General features: G+C 49.9%; 2 protein-coding genes across 2 annotated transcripts in view; one reads left to right on the top strand and one right to left on the bottom strand.

Annotated features, from left to right (window-relative positions):
• The window catches only part of Wnt3 (Wnt family member 3), a 42,998-nt gene extending 32,715 nt beyond the window's left edge, over nt 1–10,283 (top strand). Inside the window, exons 2-5 of the mRNA XM_041635971.1 lie at nt 530–771; nt 3,613–3,878; nt 4,493–4,980; nt 8,384–10,283. Coding sequence (XP_041491905.1) covers nt 530–771; nt 3,613–3,878; nt 4,493–4,972 — 988 coding nt within the window. The 3' untranslated portion in view covers nt 4,973–4,980; nt 8,384–10,283. The remainder of the gene's footprint in view (nt 1–529; nt 772–3,612; nt 3,879–4,492; nt 4,981–8,383) is intronic.
• A 4,368-nt stretch (nt 10,284–14,651) lies between these two features.
• Nsf (N-ethylmaleimide sensitive factor, vesicle fusing ATPase) overlaps nt 14,652–23,764 on the bottom strand; it is a 134,694-nt gene continuing 125,581 nt past the window's right edge. The window contains exons 18-21 of the mRNA XM_041635920.1: nt 20,835–20,969; nt 19,600–19,713; nt 16,589–16,644; nt 14,652–16,166 (exon numbers count right to left, since the gene is read on the bottom strand). Coding sequence (XP_041491854.1) covers nt 16,145–16,166; nt 16,589–16,644; nt 19,600–19,713; nt 20,835–20,969 — 327 coding nt within the window. The 3' untranslated portion in view covers nt 14,652–16,144. The remainder of the gene's footprint in view (nt 16,167–16,588; nt 16,645–19,599; nt 19,714–20,834; nt 20,970–23,764) is intronic.

The following is a 23,764-nucleotide window of genomic DNA, read 5'->3' as shown; positions in this document are numbered from 1 at the left end:
TGCTTCCGGTTTTTGTTCTTTTTTCTAAGATGGAGCTGGAGTCACCATGGCCTCTCCTTCCTTTGTCCTTTATGTTTGGATTCCTTCCCACGAATGGCTGTTAGTCTCCCCAAGGCCTGTGAATGAATCCTAGAGTCCCTGGGAGATCCCTCAGCGGGACTCTTGCAATTCCCACCAGGGCAACTGGGCCCCGGGCACTGGGCAGAACTTGATCTCGGCCCCAATTCTATATTTCCAGTCCAGGGTTATTTTCATGACGTAGTACAGACCCACAAAGTCCTTCCTCCCCAAGAGGCTCCGCTGTTCCACATACCCTACAAGTCAGAGGGACACTGCCCAAATCAAGGCTGTGCCCTTTGCGGACATCATGTCCCCAAGGAAGTCAAAAGCAGCACATGGGGTTATATAGGCTTCTCAGAGCCATGGATCATCCCACCCCCCGCCCCACTCCTTCCCCTGTGAAGACATGACATCCATACTAAGCCACGTGTTTTATGTCTACAGTGCCATCTCCGTTGTCTGTCTGCAGGTCCCTGGCCCTGGGCCAGCAGTACACATCTCTGGGCTCCCAGCCTCTGCTCTGCGGCTCCATCCCAGGCCTGGTCCCAAAGCAACTGCGCTTCTGCCGCAATTACATCGAAATCATGCCCAGTGTAGCAGAAGGTGTAAAGCTGGGCATCCAGGAGTGCCAGCATCAGTTCCGGGGCCGCCGATGGAACTGTACCACCATTGACGACAGCTTGGCCATCTTTGGGCCTGTCCTGGACAAAGGTACGTGGCTGGGAGAGTGGGGGTGTTGGGAAGGGTCCCAGAACTCTGCCCCCTTCCTCCCACCGTGGGAAACTCTGAAACCAAGATCTCCCTAGGGGGGTCATAAAGCTGGTGGAAAGTGGGTGGGGTCCATCTCTGGACAGAGCCGGCTGTCTCCTCCTCAGCACATCTTTTCTGGTGCTGCAGGGGGCTGGGCAGCCCTGAGATGCCTCAGGGTTGGAGATTGGAGGACAGGCACCAAGGAGTCCGGAGCCTTCCTTCCTGGCTGACACAGCAGGGGCCCCAAGGCTTTGATGTGGACATGAGTGATATTTCCCTTATGCTGTGTTAAGTGCTATGCAAATACAGCTTAGGGGCGGGGGTGGGATGGTGCCAGGCCTAGGTGTTCTGCCATGGAAAAGTCCCCAGAGTCTGTTGAAACTGCCTGGTGTTGGTAGCACCGTGTGGCCTCCAAGGGTCCCCTGAGAGTTCTTGTTGGTTCCCATGTCCTGAAAGCTAGACATGCCCATAAACTGGTGGCCTCAGCTATCTTGAGGCCTGGAAGTGTAACCAGCTGTGACCCTAGTGGATGAAAGTAGCCGCGTTTGACTTTGAACAGGGGGTGTAAGAGGGAGGATGAGTGGGGAAACTGCTCCTAAGAAGGGGATTTTGGCTCCAGAACCTCTTGTGTCCGGGAATTTAATGACCCTAGCTGGGCTGTCCCCGGAGTTTTGCCAGCCGGTGGGGGGTGGGTACTCCTCCTCCTAGAAGGAATTGGTAAAAGCTGCCTTCACAGCCAGGAAGAGGAGGGGTGATCCGCTGAGTTTAGGACAGAGGAACTGACTATCCTACCGACTGGAGTGAATTTAGTTCCCTACTCGCCCCCCCTCCCCCGCCCCCACCTGGGTTTCTAGTACAACCTACAGTCAAAAAAAAAAAATAGCTGGCTATTGTCATGGGACAGGAGGGCAATTAGCAAATCAATGGATGATGATTCTGTTTACGCTTCTATTATCAAAGCTAATTATTCCTTGTTTACATAAAAGGTTTGGCCTCTAATTGGGGCCAAGTGGCGGCGGCGAAAGGCTTTTCAAATCTCGCCCGCCTGTTGGCCTCACCGCCTTCCGGCGCCCCACCTCAGTCCAGGTAGCGCTTAATCAAACAGCCCGGCGTCCCGACGCCACCCCAAAAGCAACACTGGCCTTCTGATCACGCGTCCCGCCCAGGACATCGGCCACCTAGACCTTTCAGCTTTTATACCGGCTCGCTATAGGTCTGTTGGTTGTTTAGATTCGCCTCAGGGGGTTGTGCTACAAGCCTCGGTCCCACTGCTAGACGGCAGTTTGTGTCCCGGTGTGCAAGGAACACGGGACTGAGACACTGGGATTTGATGAAGGCAGTGGGGTGAGGTTCCAGGAAAGTGTACCCGCGCCCCCGGGGCCCGTGGGTCCTGCCACTTTTGCTCACATCCCAGCAGGTGTGGGGTGAACTCCCGGAAGGCGCGAGGCCGCGGTCCCCAGCGGCTTCCAGAGGGCGCGAGCGCCGCCCCCCGCCGCGCGCCCGCTGCGGTCGCTGCGCCATTCACACGCCCTCTGGCCGCCGCCTCCCGGGGATCGCGCTACCCGGCGCCGGGGCTGGGGGCGCGGCCCGGCCGCGGGAGCCGCCCGTTGCTACGCGGTGGCGGCCGGCCCGGCGGCCGAGGCCCGGCGGCCGCATTATGCGGGTAATGCGGTGTGACACCGCGCGAACAAAGGCGGATTGAGCGGCGCAGCGGGCCCCGCCGGACGGGGACCGGCACAGCGGGGCTGGCAGCGCCGCTCCCAGGCTAATCCCCGCCCCGCCCCCGCCACCCCCGCGGCCCCGGCGCTGGGAACCGAGCGTGGCGGGGCCGGGTCGCCGGAAGCCAGGGGCGCCCTCCCCTGGGGCGCGCGGGCCCGGAGGCCCGGATCACCACTATGCGCAGCCCGCTCGGCGATCCCCGCCTGGCTACGGGGAAAGTGGGACGCGCCCCTGCTGTGCAGGTGGCGCGTGAGGGCGTCGTGCCGTCAGAGGCTGCAGCGGCTATGAGAACTTTGTATTAAGGATGGGCCACGACCTAGGAAAGGAGACTTAGGTCCGACCACCTGTATAATATGGCACGACCTGCTTTGGGGTCCTATAAAAAGAGATTGCTGAACCTCTGGTCTCCCAGTGCTCTGTCTATAAAATAAGAGTTTATAACATTTTAGGGAATAAAGCCCCCGAAAGACAGAACTGTATATACGCAGCATTCATGAGGTGGCTCTTACTCTAACGAGGCTAGGGACACCCCATGAGATTCTCCTCTTCCCGTGTCCCTGGGGCCAGAGGCAGAAAAACTGCCCTGCGTCTCGACCCTTCTGTCTTAGAAGGATGTGGACAGGGAATAAACAGCTTTATGGTGGGAGAAGCTGTACCCATTTTACAGAGTGTAATGTAAAGCTCAGATGAGGAATCTGCCTTCGGGGAACGGAGATTTGGACTGAGCATGGATTAACAGGTTTAGGTTGCAGATTCCAACCTCCGTAGTAGGTGCTCAGAACTGTTTTGTAAAGGAGTGCTTGTGAAGTTTAAGGTTGGAAACCAAGAGCTAGGACAGGGCATGGCCACCTTAGCTCCTCAGTGATCATTCCCGTCCCGCCATAGACACTCCTTTCATGTAGCATTGTAGTCCTGGCCTCAGTTTACCCATCCGTAAAGCAAAAAGGCCTACTAGGGTCTGAACTCGCTAAAGTGGGGCAGGAGGGCACCTGGCTCTTCCCTCGATGGTTGTCCAGCCCTCAGAGGCAAGACTTTGTAACCTAGGCTCCAGCCTGACTGTCTTCTCCCGACATCCTCCCGCAGCCACCCGCGAATCAGCCTTCGTGCACGCCATCGCCTCGGCTGGTGTCGCCTTCGCGGTCACGCGCTCCTGCGCCGAGGGTACCTCCACCATCTGCGGCTGCGACTCCCATCATAAGGGGCCACCCGGAGAAGGCTGGAAGTGGGGCGGCTGCAGCGAGGACGCCGACTTCGGGGTGCTGGTGTCGCGGGAGTTTGCGGATGCACGGGAAAACAGACCGGATGCCCGCTCGGCGATGAACAAGCACAACAACGAGGCAGGCCGCACGGTGAGTCAGCTGCCCACAGCTCTGGGGGCCCCACCAGGGATCCTGGCCCTCTAGGATCCGATCCACACCCCATAGGACGCTCTTGACCTCCCTCCTTCCTCTCCCTAGCTGCTCCCGAGTAGGTTATTAGTTTTCATTTAAGTACATTTACTAATTCATTGTCTCCGTGTATCCGTGCCATGCTGTGTGTATACAAGTCTGAGGGCAACTTGTAGCCAGCTCTCCCCACCTTGTAGGTTCTGGTATCAAACTCACATCATCATGCTTGGCCCTGCTCCTGGTTCTTTGGAGGGAAAATTACTCTGCCAGAGAGTGTGGCTGCCCTATAGGAGCAAGCACTTGAAGGCTGTGCTATGCTGCTTGACAGGCTTAGTCTGCCTACATCTGTGATGTGGTTGTCTGTGGGGACTGACTTTGAGTCCAGTCTTACCCCTTCCTGTGTTTGTGGAACCTTGAGCCAATCACTTGGCTCCCAGCCTCAGCACTGAAGGGGCATGACAGTCGCTAGTTTGCACCACTAGGGTGGATGCCATGCGAATGGAAAGCCTGCCAGGGCTTGGGGTGGGACTAGAGACCCTGGTTTCTGGGCTAGCTGCTGCTCTTCTCCTCCCCAGACCATCCTGGACCACATGCACCTGAAGTGCAAATGCCATGGGTTGTCGGGCAGCTGTGAGGTTAAGACCTGCTGGTGGGCCCAGCCCGACTTCCGTGCCATTGGCGACTTCCTCAAGGACAAGTACGACAGCGCCTCGGAGATGGTGGTGGAGAAGCACCGGGAGTCCCGAGGCTGGGTGGAGACTCTGCGGGCCAAGTACGCGCTCTTCAAGCCCCCCACCGAGAGGGACCTCGTCTATTATGAGAACTCCCCCAACTTTTGTGAACCCAACCCAGAGACGGGCTCCTTCGGCACCAGGGACAGGACTTGCAATGTCACCTCTCATGGCATCGACGGCTGCGATCTGCTGTGCTGTGGCCGCGGCCACAACACGAGGACCGAGAAGCGGAAGGAGAAATGCCATTGCGTCTTCCACTGGTGCTGCTACGTCAGCTGCCAAGAGTGCGTTCGCATCTACGACGTACACACCTGCAAGTAGGGAGCCAGGTAGGGAGCAGGGCTGGGCGCAAGGCTATGCCTAGGACTGGGTGCAGAGTAGGGTGCAGGGCTGCTCTCCCCTCTCCTGCTAGGACTGCCTTTCTGTTCCTAGGCGTCCCAAGACAAACAAGGCCCCGGGGCAGAAGAAGAAATCCAGGGCTTCCCACGCTTACATGGGAATGGTCTTAACAGATTTCCACCAGGCTCAGATAATAACCAACGGTGTGCACACAAGCCACAAGCAATTGATTAAAAATCGTACACAAATTAGCAATGATGAGCTAGACCGGGTTTGTTCATGGCCGCTGGCTGTCATTATCGAGTGTCTGTGCAGTCAGAAGAGATGCTGAGGTCTGGTCCTAGCTGTGCCCCTAATGTTCATTTCTTAGGGCCTCAGTGTCCTTACTGTCCAATGAGGAGAAGTTCAAATGCCAGAAACAGGATCTGGGTATGGTGGTACTGGCCTTTAATACCAGCACTCAGGAGGCAGAGGGAAATGGGTCTCTGTGACTTTGAAGCCAGTGTGGTATACATAGAAAGTTCCAGGACAGCCAGGAATACATATGGAGACCCTGTCGAGAGAGAGAGAGAGAGAGAGAGAGAGAGAGAGAGAGAAAGTGCGAGCCTGAAACCGTGGGCTGAAAAGTCTCTCATACCCCAGGGCAGAGTCATTTCCCATCATCCATGGACTAAAAGGGCAAGTTTTGACCTAGGCAAATCCTCCAGAGCCTGGGGAGGTGGGGTGGGTGGGGGTGGGAGCAAGATCTGAAGCTTGGGTGGGGCAGGGAGCACTCTCACCAAGTTTATGGAGGGAGATGGGAAGGAGGAAGGATCCCAGTTCAGAGTGACTGTAGTGAGTAATCGCAGGATAAAAGGCTGGTGGATTATGCTCCCAAGCTTCCCAGAGGTGGCCAGTGTGGGAGGACCCCAGGAAGGCCGGCCTAGAAGCAGAGTGATCCTAGAGTCTCTAGCGTGGGAGGTTTCCAAGGCCAGCGTGGCCCTCCCTCGGTCCTCTCCTCCCCTGAGAAGGCTCTGCTGTGTGTGGTGCAGGCTTGCAGTTAGATCCGACTGTCAGTGAGCTTATCCCACTTGTCAACCAACAACTCTGGCTTCAGCATCTGTTAGAGTTCCTGAGCTGCTGTGAGGAGTGAGGGGAAGAATACCCGAAGCCAGTGCTTGACTGATGGGAAAACAGCTTTTTGTCAGCTTACGGCTGGCCAAGGCAGTGTGTTCTACCTAAGCACCTCGGAACCGCCGACACACAGGAACTGGTGGCTCATGTCCGCGCAGTGTAGGGTTAGGAGGTACCCAACATCACACAAACTACCTCTGATTGAAGGGTGACACCCTTCTCAGCCCATCTGAGAAGTTCCTGTGGGACTTACTTTCCATCTCGGCAGGGTCTAGAACCCTACAGGAAGGGTGAATTTTCTGTCTCGAGGGCAAGGGTCGGGAGGACCACCGCTGAGTCTCAGCACTTCACTAGCCTGCTGCTGAACATTGCACTCCTTTCTGACCTCCTCACATCTACCCTGATGGTGGAATGGGGACCTTGCTGAATTTTTATGAGGCTCAAGTTAGCATTAGCGGGCACGAATGCGCCTCTGCAGCTAGCTCTAATCAGAAGTGTCAGAGAAGCCACCAGAGCGCTGGCACAGGGTTGCTGCAAAGGAACAGTGGCACCTTGGTATTCCTTCTGCGTTTTGAAAGGCTGGGAGAAAAGTCAGCAAGTACGGAGACTCACAGGTAGTGCTGGTTTGCGGAGGTGGAAAGAATGTCAGAAAACCACGGGTAGTGGCCCTGCCACCCCAATCAGATGACACTAGCTCTGGCCATTTTGAGGAGCTGTGGGTGTAGTCTCCTACTGGCCAGGTGGGAGGGGCATTTGTCTGGCCGCCAACTTCACTGAAGGACAGACTGAATCAGTGGCCTAGACAGACCCTCATGTTTGTCCCCCAGAAACCCTTCCCCACGTCAGCTTGCTAAGGCCACATTATCGGTGTCCCGAGCCTCATGTTGGACCTATGAGGGCAGTGTGGGTCCCAGATACAGATCCTGTGAGTCAGTCCTTGCCCGTGTGGGCAGCCCAGATCCTCCAGGCAGAGAAGGAAGTGCTGGGTTGGCCTTCGATGTCCGGAAAAATCACTCCACACCAACCCTTGTACTAAAAATTGACCCCCTAAGAAGAATCAGGCGTAGCTGGGTAGCAGAGCCCTTGCCAGCAGCCCCTTTGATTCACATTTCTACAACAGACACTTGGTGTTTTTCCAGTATCGTGCAGACATAACCATGTAGGTCACAGCCTCTAGCTGGTCGCAGGGTGGGGCTCTCAAACCCACACTTCCTGATAAGCTGGGAGCTCTCTCCCATTGTGACATCCTTTGCCTTTCTGAGCCCTGGTTTCCTCTTGATAAGATCTGTGTCCTGCAGGGCTGCTGGGAGCTCGATAGAGTCCTAAAGGGCCTGGCCTGAAGTCTCAGCAGGGCTGATCATGAGTTAACTTTCTCTAGGCTCTTGCAGCCTGGTTTGCCAAAGCTGGTTGAGATCTTCCTTCCCACTCTCTCACCCCTGTGGAACCTAAGAGACCAGTGGGCAGGGAGAAAGCAGGCAGAGAGAGTGTCTGGCATTTTCCTTGGCAGAATAGGCAGAGAAGAAGCCATAGAGCAGAGCAGGGTAGGTCACATGTCCTCCATACCCTCTGGGAAGAACTCCGCACAGTGGCAGCAGCCCCGCCTTTCCTAAGTGGGGAAGATGCTTTCTCCATTGCTTGCGTTTTTGTCCACTGTCTCCACTTAGCCACTGGCTTGGGACCTCAACACTGGTGGTTTACAAACATCGGGGTTATGTTTTTTTACCCTATGTTGGAAGAGCTGTGGACCCAGTCTCATCTAACTGGGTCTATCACTAGTCTTCTGTGGAACACTGGGCAGATTCAGGTCATCTTGCTCTGCCTGCTTCTTCTCTGCCAGACCCACAGCTGAGGGTTGGCTGGTGGGTGCCTGGGAGATGCCTTGGTACCTCAAATCCCACGGGACAGGGTGAAGGATTAAACATTCTCAGTAGAGCATTCTGGGAAGGGATTCATCATAATTAGTTAAGTAGATGCCTTTTGTTTAGGACAATTCACAGCAAGCTGCTGATCAGGGACACAGAGTGTGTCTGGTGGCGCTAGCCCTTCTGGGAACTCACTGGTCCCTTAGACGACCAGGTTTCTCCAGCTCAACATAGGATGGTGCCACCATAGCTACTTACAGCAGGCTTCCTCAGCTAGAAGGTTTGGCATGTCCTCTCTCCACAGCAGGCTCGGAGGTTAAGAGGGAGCAGTGTTAGGAGCTTGTGATCTTTGCATCCCAGGGGGTGATGGCAACAGCGGTTATTAGGTTTCTGAACTCTTCCTGTTTATTTCCCAAAGGGCACTGGGAAGGGGTAGATTGTGCGGCTGGATCCATTCATCGAAGTCCCATGGGAAGCAGGATCTAGACCTGGGCCAGCCTTCGGCACTGGCCGGCAAGGAGCGTGGACTGTTTGTCAGCTGCAGTGATAAATGACCTGGACCCAGCCGGCCTTGGACGGGAGGCCCCTCCTTTCTCATCTAACGTTTCTCACCCTGCTCTGGATGGTGTGTGGCTTTACAGAGGGCTTTCTTTTTTTTTTTTTTTTTTTTTGGTTTTCCAGGGTCTGCTGGGAACAGACCCGAGGCTTACCTTTGCACATGTTAAAGAAAATAAAAATGAAAAAAAAATATTCTACTGCAACAGAACAGGCTGGGCTAATGCGAGCTCTTGGCCTGGTGGGGAAGACGAGAGCATGGCAAGGTTCTGCCCTCCAAGCTGCCTCTACTCGTGACATTCCAGGATGAAACAGGACAGAGCCCTGCAGTCCCTTTTGTCCCTCTACTCCCATGCAAGCTGGACACACTTTCCCATTCTGAGAAAAGCCATAAGTATAGCCAGGGTGTAGTGGCGGGGAGGCTCTGGGCCATTGCTGGAGCAGGATCTTGAGTTTTGAAGATCTCAGAATTCTGAGTGGTCTGGGAAACCATCTGAAGAATAGCCGATCCTCTTGGGTCATTTTTGTCTCTAGCCTGCTCTGCATTAGAAAGAGTCAGGTCATCTTTTTCTGCCGTTCTGCAGCCTCCGCCATTTCTGCAGATGCTTTTCATGGTGGATCTTGTAAATAGGTTGGATGCGGAGGCAAGTCTCTGCCAGCTCCATGCACTACCTGCAGAAAGAGGGGGCCGTTCTGCCCTTGGCAGCCATGCCCACCAGCAGACCCTAGAGAGCACAGCTGGGCACCTTAGCTGGCTAATGGCATCAGTGAGGGAGCAACAATCTTGCTATTGCAAATTGGCGGCTGGCAGGTGGGGCCGGTGGAGATTCCCATTTCCCTTGTGTTAGGAGGGCAGGTCTCCCCAAGGCCTCTCCTCCCTTTGGATTGAGTAACCCAAAAGACTAGAGATCCTTAACACAGCCCTCCCCCGTCTGTGAGTAAGGTAGCCTATCTCAGTTCCTAAGGATCTGGATTAGATGTTCAAAAGAGGTGAGCAGGGCGAATGAAGCAGCTCCCAGCTCAGTTCTGATGCTTGGTGGTCCTGCCTGGGGTTAATAAGATGGGCGCGGCAGCATGGATTAATCCATCAACTCTGTCTTAAGGAGAATCAGAAAGAGGAGATGCAACAGAGAAATGGAGCGGAACAAAGATTTGTCCGTTCCCCCTTCTGTCTGGGGTCTGCTAACTCTGACATCAGGTCAGCCACTCACTTTCCTGTTGTGTAGTTGACTTGCCAAGCAGGCCCAAGTAGGCCCTCGCCCATACTCTCCGCCCTGTGACTAGGAGCACTGCTCGAGGCACACCTCCCACCCTTCCCAGCATCCCAAATGCCCCTCCCATTTCTCCTTCCAGAAGTCTGAAATCAAGTCAATCGGGTAATGCTTGCTTATATGAGGACACTTCAGCAGAACGGATACAAAATTTACAAGTCTTTTCATATCTATGTATTCTATATTAAAAGTGATAAAGTCATGTTTCTGGGGCGTATTCAAGTAGCTGACAAGTAATTATTTAATAGTAGTACCTGAGTACCTTGTAATTATCCTCGCCATAGTCAGGTCATAGTATCCACTGGGAACTTCCTACCAACCTGCTGTATCCAAAGTTTTGTAAAAAAGTTGTAGAAGTTGTTGATCTTTTTGATTTTATATTCAAAAAGTCTCTTTTTATAAATATTATTTATTATACAATGTATATACCTTGAGTTAACTAAGATTATATATTATATAAATATATATATATATATATTTGGAGAAAATCTATTTCATCATGCAGTTTTTTTCCATTAAGTCATTAAAGAAAAGGTAAACTTCAAACAGACACATTGTACGCTGTGTGGAGTCTCCAGATTCATCCTTAGGTCAAGGGTATCTGAAGGTGGTGGCCTCTGTTAATTAAATGGCCAGATTATGGTCATTTCCTCCTCTGTAAACAAGATGAGATGTCACGGACAGCAGGTGTGACATGAGACTTAAGAGATTACTTGATGCTAAGTATCAATATTACAAAAACACAAAGGATTTCCAGTTTGGGGAAGCACAAATCTAATCAGCAATTCATTCACAGCCTTGAACATTTTCAACATATATGTTGATGTCTTAGGTATTTCTAAACGATCTGGCCAGGTCAGTGGGTCATAGGGCCAGCCGTTGTCTTCCTCCTCCTCCTTCCTGACCACACTCACACTGTTGGTTGGGGACAAGGAGCTGGTCTACTGGAAATGAAGCTGCACCAGAAATGGCTGCTCTCCTGCCAGCTCCATACAACAGCTGAACTGTGGAAGAGGTTAGTAGGTTGCAAGCTGGTGTTGTGTCCTGCCTGGGCGCTGGGCCGGTTGACACTGGAGCTGGAGGTTGGTTTGGACAGGACTTGCTGGGAACTCTGGGAAGGGCACTCTCTCCTTGGTCTGGAGTTTCAGTAAGACTCACCTGAGGCCCTCATCCTGCCATCTTTTTTTGTTGCTATTGTTTTTGTTTTTCAAGACAGGGTTTCTTTGTGTAGCCTTGGCTGTAGAACTCACACTGTAGACCAGGCTGGCCTCAAACTCACAGGGATCCGCCTTGGGCGTGCGGTTTAATGGTGATATATGGTCCTTTAGTTCTCAGACCTACCTACAGAATACCCTCTTCAGAGTTTCTGACACAATGCTTCAGAGGATGGCTAGAATTTTTCTCTTTCTTTCTCCGGCTCTACCACTTATAGAAGTAACTGTTACATCGTCAGAAAATGACGCCATCTTCTTCTGATGGTGGAGATGGGTTGCCAATATAAAGTCCTTTGCCTTAAATCCCTCTGCTGGAAATGACCACAAGAGCCTCCTCCTTGTGATGCATCTTTCGCCCCTGAACCACTTGTGCAAAGCCCCTCGAGAGTAGAGGTGGAGCTCCTGGCTTTAGCGGCTGGCCTCTTTTATTTTATTTTACTTTTCCATGAAGTAAACACTCTTCTCTCCTAGCATTCTGGGTTTTATTTAATTTTTTTTAAATTTTTTAAAAAATATTTATTTATTATGTATACAATATTCTGTCTGTGTGTATGCCTGCAGGCCAGAAGAGGGCACCAGACCCCATTACAGATGGTTGTGAGCCACCATGTGGTTGCTGGGAATTGAACTCAGGACCTTTGGAAGAGCAGGCAATGCTCTTAACCTCTGAGCCTCCCTTTTTTAATTTTTTTAAAATTTTTTTAAACTTACAAGATTGCCAAATGTTTAAATGGTCTCTATTCATACTTACTAAGGCTATCTGTATCCTATGGCCACTGGATTCTATTACGGAGAACACAGTATTCAAGCTATGCTTGAAAAGTAGTTAGAAACAACGGGAAGAGGAAGCTTTATGTTGCACATGGTGGTGTATAAGGCAGGCAGAGATGAGTGAACCTCTATTCCAGGCCAGCTAGCACTATGCAGTGAGACCATGTGTTAAAAAAAATAGAAATATAAAGCCGGGCGGTGGTGGCGCACACCTTTAATCCCAGCACTTGGGAGGCAGAGGCAGGTGGATCTCTGTGAGTTCGAGACCAGCCTGGTCTACAGAGCTAGTTCCAGGACAGGCTCCAAAACCACAGAGAAACCCTCTCGAAAAACCAAAAAAAAAAAAAAAATAAATAAATAAATAAATAAATAAAATAAAATAAAAAATAATAGAGATATAAAATTTAAACAATGTTTTGGGAAAAATTGAGAGAAGGGGAAGGTTTTATTTAAAGCAACATTATTCTGAAGACAGGCTGTTGAGTTCAAGAAGAAGGCAGAAATACAGGGAGAAGAGCTGAGGCCAAAGCAAGGAAAAGCAAGGCCAGTGGGGTGAGATTGTTCTGGGTGGACCCGCTGGCTGTCTCGTGTGTTCCTGGGCATATTGGCATGGAGCCGGAATGGTCTACACTCAGGAAGTGAGCTCAGCCTAAGTACTGTGTTCCACTGCTATGCCTGGCTTAACAGAATCTGGAGGCAAACAGCTACCTCACCACTGATTAATCCCAGAACAGTAGCTGTCCATTATGGGGACTGGGCCAGAGACTCACAAATACATGCCATTGCAGTCCCAGAGTGGACAGTCTCACTCTGCAGTGCGAGCTCTCCTGGCACTAGGTAACCAGGCTGGCCTCTGAGTTGTGCTGATCCTCCAGCCTCGGCCTCTGGAGTGCTGGGATGATAGGTGTGCACCACCACACCTCATCCTCCTTGTGAACCCCCTCCTCACCCCCTCCATCTCCTGCAGATCACGGGTGTCACTGGTGCATCTTGATGCCATTGGTGGTGTGCTCACACCCTCCTGGGCTGTCACCGGGACTCAGCCTCAGCGGGTGCCAGCGGCTTTCATTTTACAACAACTTATAAAAATTTACATGCAGTTTTGAACCCTTAACAAACCTTGCCCAGTCTCTTGTTTGAAGAGGGTGGCCCAGCTGCCAGACGAGCAAACTGAAATCCTGCCCTTGCCTCCTGTGTTTGGTCAGGTGGCCATTTATGACTGAGTCAGCTTCTGTAGGTCTGTTGACGAGGGTTTGATTATCAGACCTAACTGAATCTTCTCCATAATCCCGTGACATATGGTTCAAACTGAGAGGCTGCTCACTGTAACCTTTAAGCTACCACCCTAAACGAAGACATAAACATTTAGTAAATAATCTCTTTGGATGACTTAGTGAAAGACTGCGTAGGAGAGGTTCATCAGAGTGGCCATGCTTTGGAGGTAAGGTGGGAGCTAGCCTCTTCTCTGCACAGCCTTCATTTTTGGGGCTTACTTGTGCAAAGGACCGGGGCTGCGGCATCTGATGTCTGAGAAATGCAGAAAGTATGACAGATACCAAAGTGAGCCATGAAGTGCAGGCACCCCCAGTTCGCACTGTGTGCATTGGAGTGCAGAAGCCCCCGGTTCACACTGTGCGCATTGGAGTGCAGAAGCCTCCAGTTCACACTGTGCGCATTGGAGTGCAGGAGCCCCCGGTTCACACTGTGCGCACTGGACTGCAGGAGCCTCCGGTTTATACTGCATGCGTTGGAGTGCAGGAGCCCCCGGTTCACACTGTGCGCATTGGAGTGCAGAAGCCTCCGGTTCACACTGTGCGCATTGGAGTGCAGAAGCCTCCGGTTCACACTGTGCGCATTGGAGTGCAGGAGCCCCCGGTTCACACTGTGCGCACTGGACTGCAGGAGCCTCCGGTTCACACTGTGCGCACTGGACTGCAGGAGCCTCCGGTTCACACTGTGCGCACTGGACTGCAGAAGCCTCCGGTTTATACTGCATGCGTTGGAGTGCAGGAGCCCCCGGTTCACACTGTGCGCACTGGACTGCAGGAGCCTCCGGTTTATACTGCATGCATTGGAGTGCAGGAGCCTCCAGTTCATGCGTTTCAGAGGAGGAGCCATTTTACTAAGAAGCAGCTTCCCTTCAGTTTCTGACTGAGTTCCTAGCTTCAGAAGCTCAGATTTTTAAGGTAAAAATAACTATCAAACACAAGTATGAAGATTCTTGCATATTAGTATATACTAAGGAGCTTTTTCTTTTTAATATTTTCTATTTTTAAATTTTTTATTTTTACTTATTTGAGACAGAGTCTCTTTACAGCAGTGGTTTTCAACCTACCTAAAGCTGTGACCCTTTAATTTAATCCATGTTGTGGTGACCCCAACTGTAAAATTACTTTTGTTGCTACTCCATCACTGTAATTTTGCTGTTGTGAATGATAAGTTTCTGTGTTTTCCGAAAGTCTAGGTGACCCCTGTGAAAGGGTTGTGTGACCCCAAAGAGGTCAAAACCCACAAGTTGAGAACCACCGCTTTACAGATCCCAGGCTGTCCTCAAACTCACAGAGATCCGCCTGCCTCTGCCTCCCAAGTGCTGGGATTAAGGGCATGTGCTATCAGCCTGGCCTAAAACTTATTTTATGTGATTTGCTTGCATATATATGTGTACCAAATATGTGGGTTATAGACAGTTGTGAGCTGCCATGTAGATTCTGGGGATCAAACCGGGTGTTCTTAACTGCTGAGCCATCTCTCTAGCCCCTCTAATACTTATCCATCTCCTGCGCTAATTGTGCCAAAACAAGGAGGGCTTCTCATCACACAGTCCTTCCAGTGACTGCTGCTGCTTGGCAGAAAATACTGGTCTACACGACATTTCCAGTATATTTACTCTTTATTGCATTCCCTCGATTTGCATTACACAATATAATATTTATCTTTTTTCAATATAATTTTGGACAAAAACACAAGACATTAACTTCATTGAACAAGAAACATAAGTTAATCCATACACGGCTTTGTTGATAGGAGAAAGTCAGGACCACAGACAACAGGGACCATGGTGATGGACAGGGACCACAGTACTGGCCACGGGCATCACAGTTTCACAGTTCACTCTTCTAAAGCCACAAAATAAGCCAGGGATGAAAACCCAAAACGAAGTACACAGACAGCAAGATTAGGAGATGATCTGCCTTCTACCGTGGGGATAGTGTCAGAGACACACCCAGGTGCCCCTGTGGCATCAAGCCCCCTGACTGGCTTCTGATCACTGTCTTTGTGTTTTAAGCAGCAGCAGCAGTGGGGAGAGGGGCATGCTCCCTAAGACTCATCACCATGAATGACGACCTAATTAAATTTCTTCTAACCCACTGATTAGACAAATCTCCCTCCAAAGGGCTGGGTGAGTTCCTCCTGTTTCGGAAGAACGGAATGCACTGGAATGGATATTCAGGGACTGAGGGAGAGGACAAGGAGGTGGCTGGCTTCGCTGGATAATAGTGTCTTAGTTATGTGCTTTAGACATTACAGATCGCTTGAGATACAGGGAGAGGAAATTGTAAGCCATTCGGCTGAGGAAAAGGGAGAGTATGGCCCTAATAAGCCTCTGACGTCATCCCAAGGAGCTGACCCACTTAGAGTTGGACACTAATTGGAGCTGAGAGGCTTGTAGATTATTTTAATATTTTTTTCTGTTTAGGGATGTACAGCTTTCCATCTGTATCTTTCATAAGGGTTTAACAGCATCTACCGAGTGGTAATGATTAGCATATCTCTTACCACAGAACAAATTAATTACACTCAGGGCATATCACAGCCACGGCAGGAATGATCGGACTTCCGATTAGGGAAGCTCTCCTGATTGCGACTTAGAAATATCTCTGAAAATGATTGAGAACAGCATCTTAGGTATTCAAAGCCTGCTTCTTCAGGCACAGATAACAACATTCTGTGGAAGAACCTTTTAACCAGACACACAGCCATTAGCAAGGAGGAACACCAAGTGAACCTCTTGGAACGTCTACCTTTGCGCTTGGTCACGTGGAGAAGCCTACCTGCTGGTAGGCCAAGTGTTTTCTGGGAGTGGGCGTGGCGGGAGCAGTGTGCACAGGTGCAGCATGCCTCCCACGTAGGCAGGGATCATCTTAGCTAGCATGGGAGGGCAAGCGGAGTAGCCTAAAGAAGTTCACACCTTCCAGGAAACACAAGGATCTCAGGAGCACGAGGGAGGTGGCCGCACTAATCATGCAGAATGAGCGCTGAGGGTAGCGAGCGGTTTACTCCGTCCGCTGTCGTGAGTATGCTGAGTGATGATCCAGGCCATCTTCACCTTGGTCACTTCCCTTGGTCACTGCTGTAAACAGTCCGTTTTCAATCAAAGTCCAGGGGGCTACTGCAAAAGAAATCCCAAAGCAGACACGGAACCATGAGCTCCGCAAAAACACTCACCAAGAAGTCACTAAGAGCTCTGGGCCTTTTCTCCATTTCCCATGCATTTGCTACTTGATGGGCACTTCTGAAAGACAAAGGCCACAGCTCCATGCATTTTAGAAGCAGTTCCAATAAATATGTCCCATCAAGTTTCCCCTGTGCTTTGGGAAGCAGGACAAGGAGAGCAGACTGACAGAACAGCCCATTTCCTTGCTTGGTCCTTCAGACCTACAACACAGGGAGACCTGATACACGGAAAGAAGGTTATGTAGGAAAGAAACCATCAGACTTGTGCATGGCACTGCATTGCTGCTCCGGGGAAGCCCTGGGACCTTGCAGACTGGGGACCTGCAGTGGGTGCTCCCGAGGATGGCATGTACTTACGCGCCTTCTTCTCTCAAGAGGGCCAAGAATTTCCTCACGCGGTACTCAGGATCCATCTAAATCATCAGAAGAAATAGAGAGGACATGTCGGTGGTGCTTTTCACACACACACAAACACACACACACACAAACAAACACACACACACACACACACACACACACACACCAGGGCCAGGTTTGACCGCACACTTCCAGGGGCACTCGGAAAGGTGTCACCTGCCTCCTGGCCAATGTACTGAAGCATAATAGAGCAGATTATGTCATTTAGAAGCCAGTGGGACTTCCCAATATGGAGAAGCCACTGGTCCTTCAAGGGCACCTCAACCAAGTGCTCCCTTGGCTATACTAATGTGAGGAGGAGAAACACACCAGGAAGGCATCACCACAGACCAGCCGATGGGCTCTGGGGGGAGGGGGTCGTTCAGACATGCTTGGAGGCATTCCGGTGCTGACTCATGGGAGTTCAAATGACATCTATTTCATACATCTTACTGAAGGAAGAAGACAGAACTTGAAGAAACCTAATTGAGGTTGATTGAGGGACCAAAATACAGTTCTGACTTCCACATACTCGGTGACCTGGCTTTTCCAGCAGCAGTGCTCCTTTGGGATTGGTGGAGATGCTGCCACACCCAAGGGAGCAGAAAGTGCTGTTGGGCTCTTGGGACCCCTGGTCTCTGGCTACCAGAGAGTCACAAACCCGAGCCAAGATGGCGGGCTCTGAGACAGGAGCTCTCGTAGCTGTCACTTTGTCTCCAGTTTACTCCACTGTGGCAAAGTGTGTGGTATTCTTGCTGGCCTTATGGTGGAGACTAGACCGGAGGTGATCTGGAAGACTATCATTACAAACATCTCTAATTCCCTAGAATGAACTTTTCATGTGAGAAACACCTCACCTTTAAAGCATGTACGCAGAAATCCGTTCCCAAGAGGAACTCCCCGCCCTCCGAGAGCAGCTTGCAAATGCTCTGCTCCCTCTGCTCCGCTGTGCGCAGCTGCAGGCAGCTGTGCAATCAAATTCCCCTCCAATCACTTTATAAAAAAGATTCTCCTCTGTCCCCAGCAAAACAGTGAACAGAAGTTTCAAATGTATCAAAGTTAAGGGGTCAGACTACAAAGAACTAGGAAAAAGTGCGACCGGCTAACAAAAGAACCATTTTTCTTCTTGGGGACTAGAATTACACATGAATCAATTGTCAAAGTTCTTTCTAAAAAATGGAACTGGCTGGAGCTCGCTGCAGTCAGTACATGCAGGTCTTCGCCCATTAACTATATTTAATATGTGTGAGGAACGACTTACTGACTTGCCTGTAGCTATGGAATTAAAAGCCAAGAGAAAGGGAGGAAAAAAGTAATCTAGATAAATGACTTTATTCCCTCAGGTGACATCCAGTCAGAGCAGATCCTCAACACCGAGCAAGTTTTAACAAAATCGGTACGGCGAGCAGTGTGAGCATGACTTCCACTCTGTTCAACTACATGTCTCTCCACCCAGCTGGCTCCTGAGGCAGATCTAAAGAGAAGTCACTCAGCTGCACGGAATCCATTTGACGTGAAGGGGTTCAAACTCCAGGCCTATGAAGTGTCAGTCGCTGGCGATTAGGCCGAACACCCCACTCTCACTTTCCCCCTCCCCACACAAGAAGTATTAAGATGATCACTGAGCTGCGGGCATCAAAGGGAGAGGAGGAAGGCGGGGTGGGGAGAAAAACTCACATGGTTTCTTCTATGCAATTATTTTAAAAGATTGTACTGAAACTGAGAAAAGAAGGGTAGAGCTGACTTTCTGACAGATTTATCTTCTCAGGGACAGAGCCAGTACACCTGTATGTACGCCTTCACCAGGAATAAGCCCGAGCACAGTGCTCAGTCTACGGCTCTAATTTATTACTCATAATGGAAAATACATAAATCGACTTAAAAACAGTTGCTGGAAGCTGGGGAAACTTTTGGTTTCTGAAAACCACAAAAATTTAATTTTAAGTTAAGTTTATCAGAGAGAATGAAAACGATTCTCTCAGTAGTTTATATTCATTGGTCCAAGAGCTTCCTTCGGCTGTAAACGTGAAGCGAGAAATCCCACTGCTCACGCCGGCAAGGGCAGGACTGCCCTGCAACGCATGTGCTTAGAATAACTCCAGTCTCCAAACTCGAGTCTGGGGATGGCTCACTCACTCATTCATCCACTCATTTGTTCGAGGGAGATTTCCTGAGTACTCTGGTACGTGCTGAGCTGGCCTTGGGGCCGTGCACAGTGGGTGGCAGCCCAGGTGTGGGTGTGTGCACACACAGACCTTCTTAGTCTGCACACATGTATGATGCACACGTGTGTGCACATGAAGAGGCTCATGGAAGCGAGGAATTCCAGAAGGGAGGGAACTGCAGTAGATACAAGGAAGTACCCACGTGGTCTCCGCTGCCTATGAGGATGTGTGGTCTTTGGGAGTCGGGATGCTTTAACCCTCCAGCGGTCTACACAGAACTGCTAGGAAGCTGGGCAGTGGTGGCGCTCACCTTTAATCCCAGTGCTAGGGAGGCAGAGGCAGGCGGATCTCTGAATTTGAGGCCAGCCCCACCTACATAGAGAGCTCCAGGACATCCAGGGCTACACAGAGAAAGCCTGCCTCAAAAACCAACAAAAAGAAAAGAAAAAAATTTCTAGGAGAGGGCAGGGGACATGCACAGAGGCCATGTCTAATCTGCACAAGTCCCTGTGTCTGTCCTTACACATCTCTTGGGCCTGTGCAGTCACTACTGACCCTGACGTAGAGGACTATAGTAGAGAGTGTGTGACTGGGACTAACTCGCTGACAACCTGTGCACATGGCTCTTTGAAGTCCTTTCTGACTGTCAGGCCTAATAACTCTACATTAAAATTAAAAGTCACACTACGCTCTTCTCATCTGTTTCTGAGGATGGCGCAAGTGTCCCTGAGCCTTTGGACAGGAACGCAGGCCCTCCTGGTGTGCCACCTCCACCATTGCGATTCCACAGAGAAGAAATCAGCTTACCTGCAGGGACATCTCAATCAACATGAGTAACTTCTTGATTCCTATCCAGACCTTCTTCCCTTTGACTTGCTGAGCAATTGTGGTGCGTTCCTTATCTTTGAAGTTGCCCAAAAGCTACAAAAGCAATAAACAATAATGAAGCCCTGTCTACGGCACACACCCTAACATTCGCCCTTACATGAGCAGTGGGAGGAGCTAGCTGACCAGGATGAACTGACCCTTCTAGCCACATGTGACCACACAAGGGCAAGGTCTTATTCGGTAGCCCAGACTCTCCTCAAACTCACGGTTAATTCTCCTGCCTTAGCCTCCCTGATGCTAAGATTACCTTGTCTGAAAGAGACATATCTTATGCTGTGTTTCTAGAGACCTTTAGTAAACTTAGAGACATATTTTCTGGGGGAAAACAACTCCAGTCTATGATTACTCATCCCAGCTACAAAAGGCTGCTCAAACAGGTGACCAAGAAATACTTCTGCTGACTTCTGCTCTGTGGGGAGCACACGGCCACTCCCAATAGTCTGTGGGAGCACATGGCCTCTCTCAATGTTCTGTGGGAGCACACGGCCTCTCTTAGGAGCTCTGTGGGAGCACACGGCCTCTCTTAAGTGGTGGGACCGTTAAGAAGTCTCCTTGACTCTCCCACACCAAACAACTTAACATCATATTTTCCAACAGATCTCATCTAGTCATGTGTACACTAATATTCAGTTTTTAAATTAAACACTTCAACAATTAAGGAAACATTTTCACGTTATAAAGTTGTGAAGTTTGAGTAGCTTCTTTTTGTAGTTTCAAAGGCTTTAATCATTGTTCTGGTTTATTAAATGCAACGAAATGTGCTGCCAGCTGCTGTGAAGAAACAGTGATGACCCCACATCACACCCATTCATGCCCCTGTTGTGAGATCCAGAAGGACCAGATGCTGGCAAGAGAGTGACATATCCCCCACACTGCACCCATCCCCCTACCAGTGCACCCATCCACGCCCCCATTGTGAGATCCAGAAGGACCAGATGCTGGGAAGAGAGTGACTGACCCCTGCAGTCTGTGTGCTGCCCACACCCACTCTCCTTTGTGTCCTGTTCTTCTAGCTTCTGAAAAGCAGTGAAGGGGCCAACATTCTAGCTTGATGTTCCACTAAATGCTGGTTGCTGTGGCTGAGAACCCTTCTGCATTATCTCAGGCCTCAACTCCTTTCTGATAAACAGTTTCTAACAGAGACTCATCTTTACCTCCAAAGCTTCCAGCAGCTGCTCTCCCGTGGCAATGTTGGGCACGTGGATGGTGGTGCTGAAGGCATGAAGCATCTCCATTTCCTGAAGGACATCTTTGCGGCTGGTGGTCCCGATGATGAGAAGCTTGCGGCCCTGGTTACCGAGAGAAAGATGTGTTACTGTGCAGATAAAAAGGCCAGTGCGAAGACTGGAGGAAGCTTGAATGAAATGAGTAGAATCCACTTATTTGTGCATATAAACGAGTAGGCAAAACCCACAAAACCCCAGAATTTTCCGAATAAAACAAAACAAGGCATAGATGCCACAACTCAGAAGCAGCAACAATGAAGTGGGCCCTTCCCACTGATGCCAGCAGAGGGGACCAGTAAACTGGGGAACACCAAACCAAAGCCAGAGACACTGAGTGTATGCTACAATCTCATCCTCAAGGCATTATGGTGTGGGCGTGATGGGAAGTAGTGTCATATAGGGTCTCACTATGTAGCTGTGGCTGGCCTGGAACTCAATATGTGGACTAGCTGGCCCCAACTCAGAGATCTGCCGGTCTCTGCCAGCTTGGTCTACATGGTAAGTCCCAGGCTTGCCAGGGCTGCATAGTGAGATCTTGTCTCCAAAATAAAACAATCCCCTATGCACCCCCAAACCTCTAAAACCCTCAACGTGGGCTTTGCACACATTATACCACTAATTGTTGACAGCTTTTGTCCACTCTGTGCCAAGAATAACAATGCCCCACCATGAAGTCCCATAAGAAACAAAGTGGAAGGCAGGCTGTGGCTCACTGGTAGAGTACTTGCCTACATGCACAGAGACTATGTTCAAGTTCTAGAATATATGTGTGCACACATAAACACACCACACACACACATACACGCATGCATGCACTCAGAAACCCTCATGACATAATTAGTTCCTTGGTTTAATATATGACTGAGCAAAGATTCCATGGAGGAAATTTATTTGTGATGTGTACAGATTAAAGGCTAATCATTATTACTGGTCAATAAATTAACTAGAAAAAAAAACATATCAACTAAAAAAAAAATCAAATGCTTATCAACAGACATTTGCCAAGTTCCTGAGTGACTGTGGAATGACCTTGCATAGAGAGGTAGAAAGATAAAAACAACAGGAAAGCCCACAGACTATGCCACATGGAAAAGAGGCACATTCTACACCCAGAGGGAACCTGGCAGAAGAGGCTGGGCTCTCTGTGGGGAGGAGTCTGCAGGCCAAGTCTTAAGCAATGGGTGAGCTGATTCAGAGGATGAGCAGGAAAGACATGAAGTCAGAGGGAGCAGAGGTCCAACAGCAAAAATATAACAAAAGCTGGGTGCTGAGGTAATCACACTCATGAACACAGTTATATGCTTCTACTATAACAAAAAAGGCTTCTATACTAAAAAAAAAATACTTTTAACAATAAATTCTAATGCTAACTTTGGAACACATTCCCCAAAGCTAACAGATACAAAAGGTGAAACAATCTCATTCAGTCTCATTAGAATGGATACTGTTTTTAGGGTTTGGTTATGTGCCCAAGCTGGCCCTCTACTCCTGAGCTTGGTGATGCTCCTGTCTTGGCCATAACTAAGGAATATAAGCTGTTTTCTGCACCTTAGGTGCCTAGCACCCTCTGCCCAGCTCCCTCATTGCTCTCCTTTCATGGACAGAAACACTGGGCTCTTTCAAGAGCGGCTCTGTAGATGCTTCTGGCTCACTATAGAAAGCTGGACTTCCCAACCACCACTATCTTCCTCGAGGAACTTTTCCTACAGCCACTCAGATGTCTTCACGGTGTTGAAAGATTGGGAAGTGTGGGGTAACTTATAATGGAGACGCTAATTTATGTTTTGCCTGTCTTCTTGTTTAACAAGACTGCAAACACTGTGGAGAGGTCATGACCCAGGCAAGCTCAGGCCTTGACTTGTAAAGCATCATCTTTAAGAAAACACTGAAAAACATTACCAAATAATTAAATTGTGCTGGATCGTTTTGTGTATTAATTAGTGGTAATGTTCATCTGGAAGTGTTCTCATGGAGAAACAGCTGCAGACGGACTAATGCAAGGAACCACACCGGGTCTCCATTGAAGGACAAGAGCCGCCAGCAGCATGCCATGGGAGTGTGGCTTTAGAAGAGGCGGGATCGATCCAAAGAGGAAATCTATCTTGCTAATGTGTGGTTACGGGTTGAAAGACCACAGTGCCCAAACACGTCCCATGGAAGGAGGAAACAAAGCATAGTAACCTATTTGGGGGGCAGGGAGTCGCTCCCAGCATCCTCTCCTGAGATTTGCTGGTCCTGAGGCTACACAGAAAAGGCACAAATAAAATGACGATCTGCCAATCGGATTAGGATGGACATTGTTCCAAGGTTAAATAAGTATCAGTTAACCAAGTCTTAGCACTATAAGAAGCAACTCAGGTGAAAACATTACCATGAAAAAGGCAGGGCTCAGTCAGGTGTTGATCCTTCAAAAATCCACTTCTTTACAGGACGAAGAATGAGCCAAGAGCCAAGCAACATCTAAGCCTTTTGCCACACAAAGGGCTAACCAGATAATCCACAGCCTTTCAGAGGTCTGCCATTGATTGGCCCCAATCAACTGATTTGTAACAAAAGTTCATGTGGAATAAAGCTTTTTTTTTCTTTTCCTAAATAAAAAAATGCCACCAATATAATAACTGCAGTGAAATGGAAGGGCTGGCTCCAACCCAGCAACAAAAGTGAAGTCAGTTATGCGGGAACGAGAGGCTGCTCTTGCCATTCACCGAGGCAAATGTAACACCCTCGGTAAGAAGAATTAATCCGGAACAATCGGAAACCCTGGGATGGATTAAGAAGTGAGTTTAAAAGCGAGGTTCAGATCTGCCATGTGGGATGGGCCTTCACCTCTATTTTCTAATGATTACAATCTGATGTTT

This window comes from Microtus oregoni, unplaced genomic scaffold (genome assembly GCF_018167655.1).
Source record: "Microtus oregoni isolate MIOR12 unplaced genomic scaffold, Mior012 000048F_ref0000485, whole genome shotgun sequence".
Lineage (NCBI taxonomy): Eukaryota > Metazoa > Chordata > Mammalia > Rodentia > Cricetidae > Microtus > Microtus oregoni.
The sequence above is the reverse complement of the archived record's forward strand: the minus strand, read 5'-3'. Positions and strand labels throughout refer to the sequence as shown.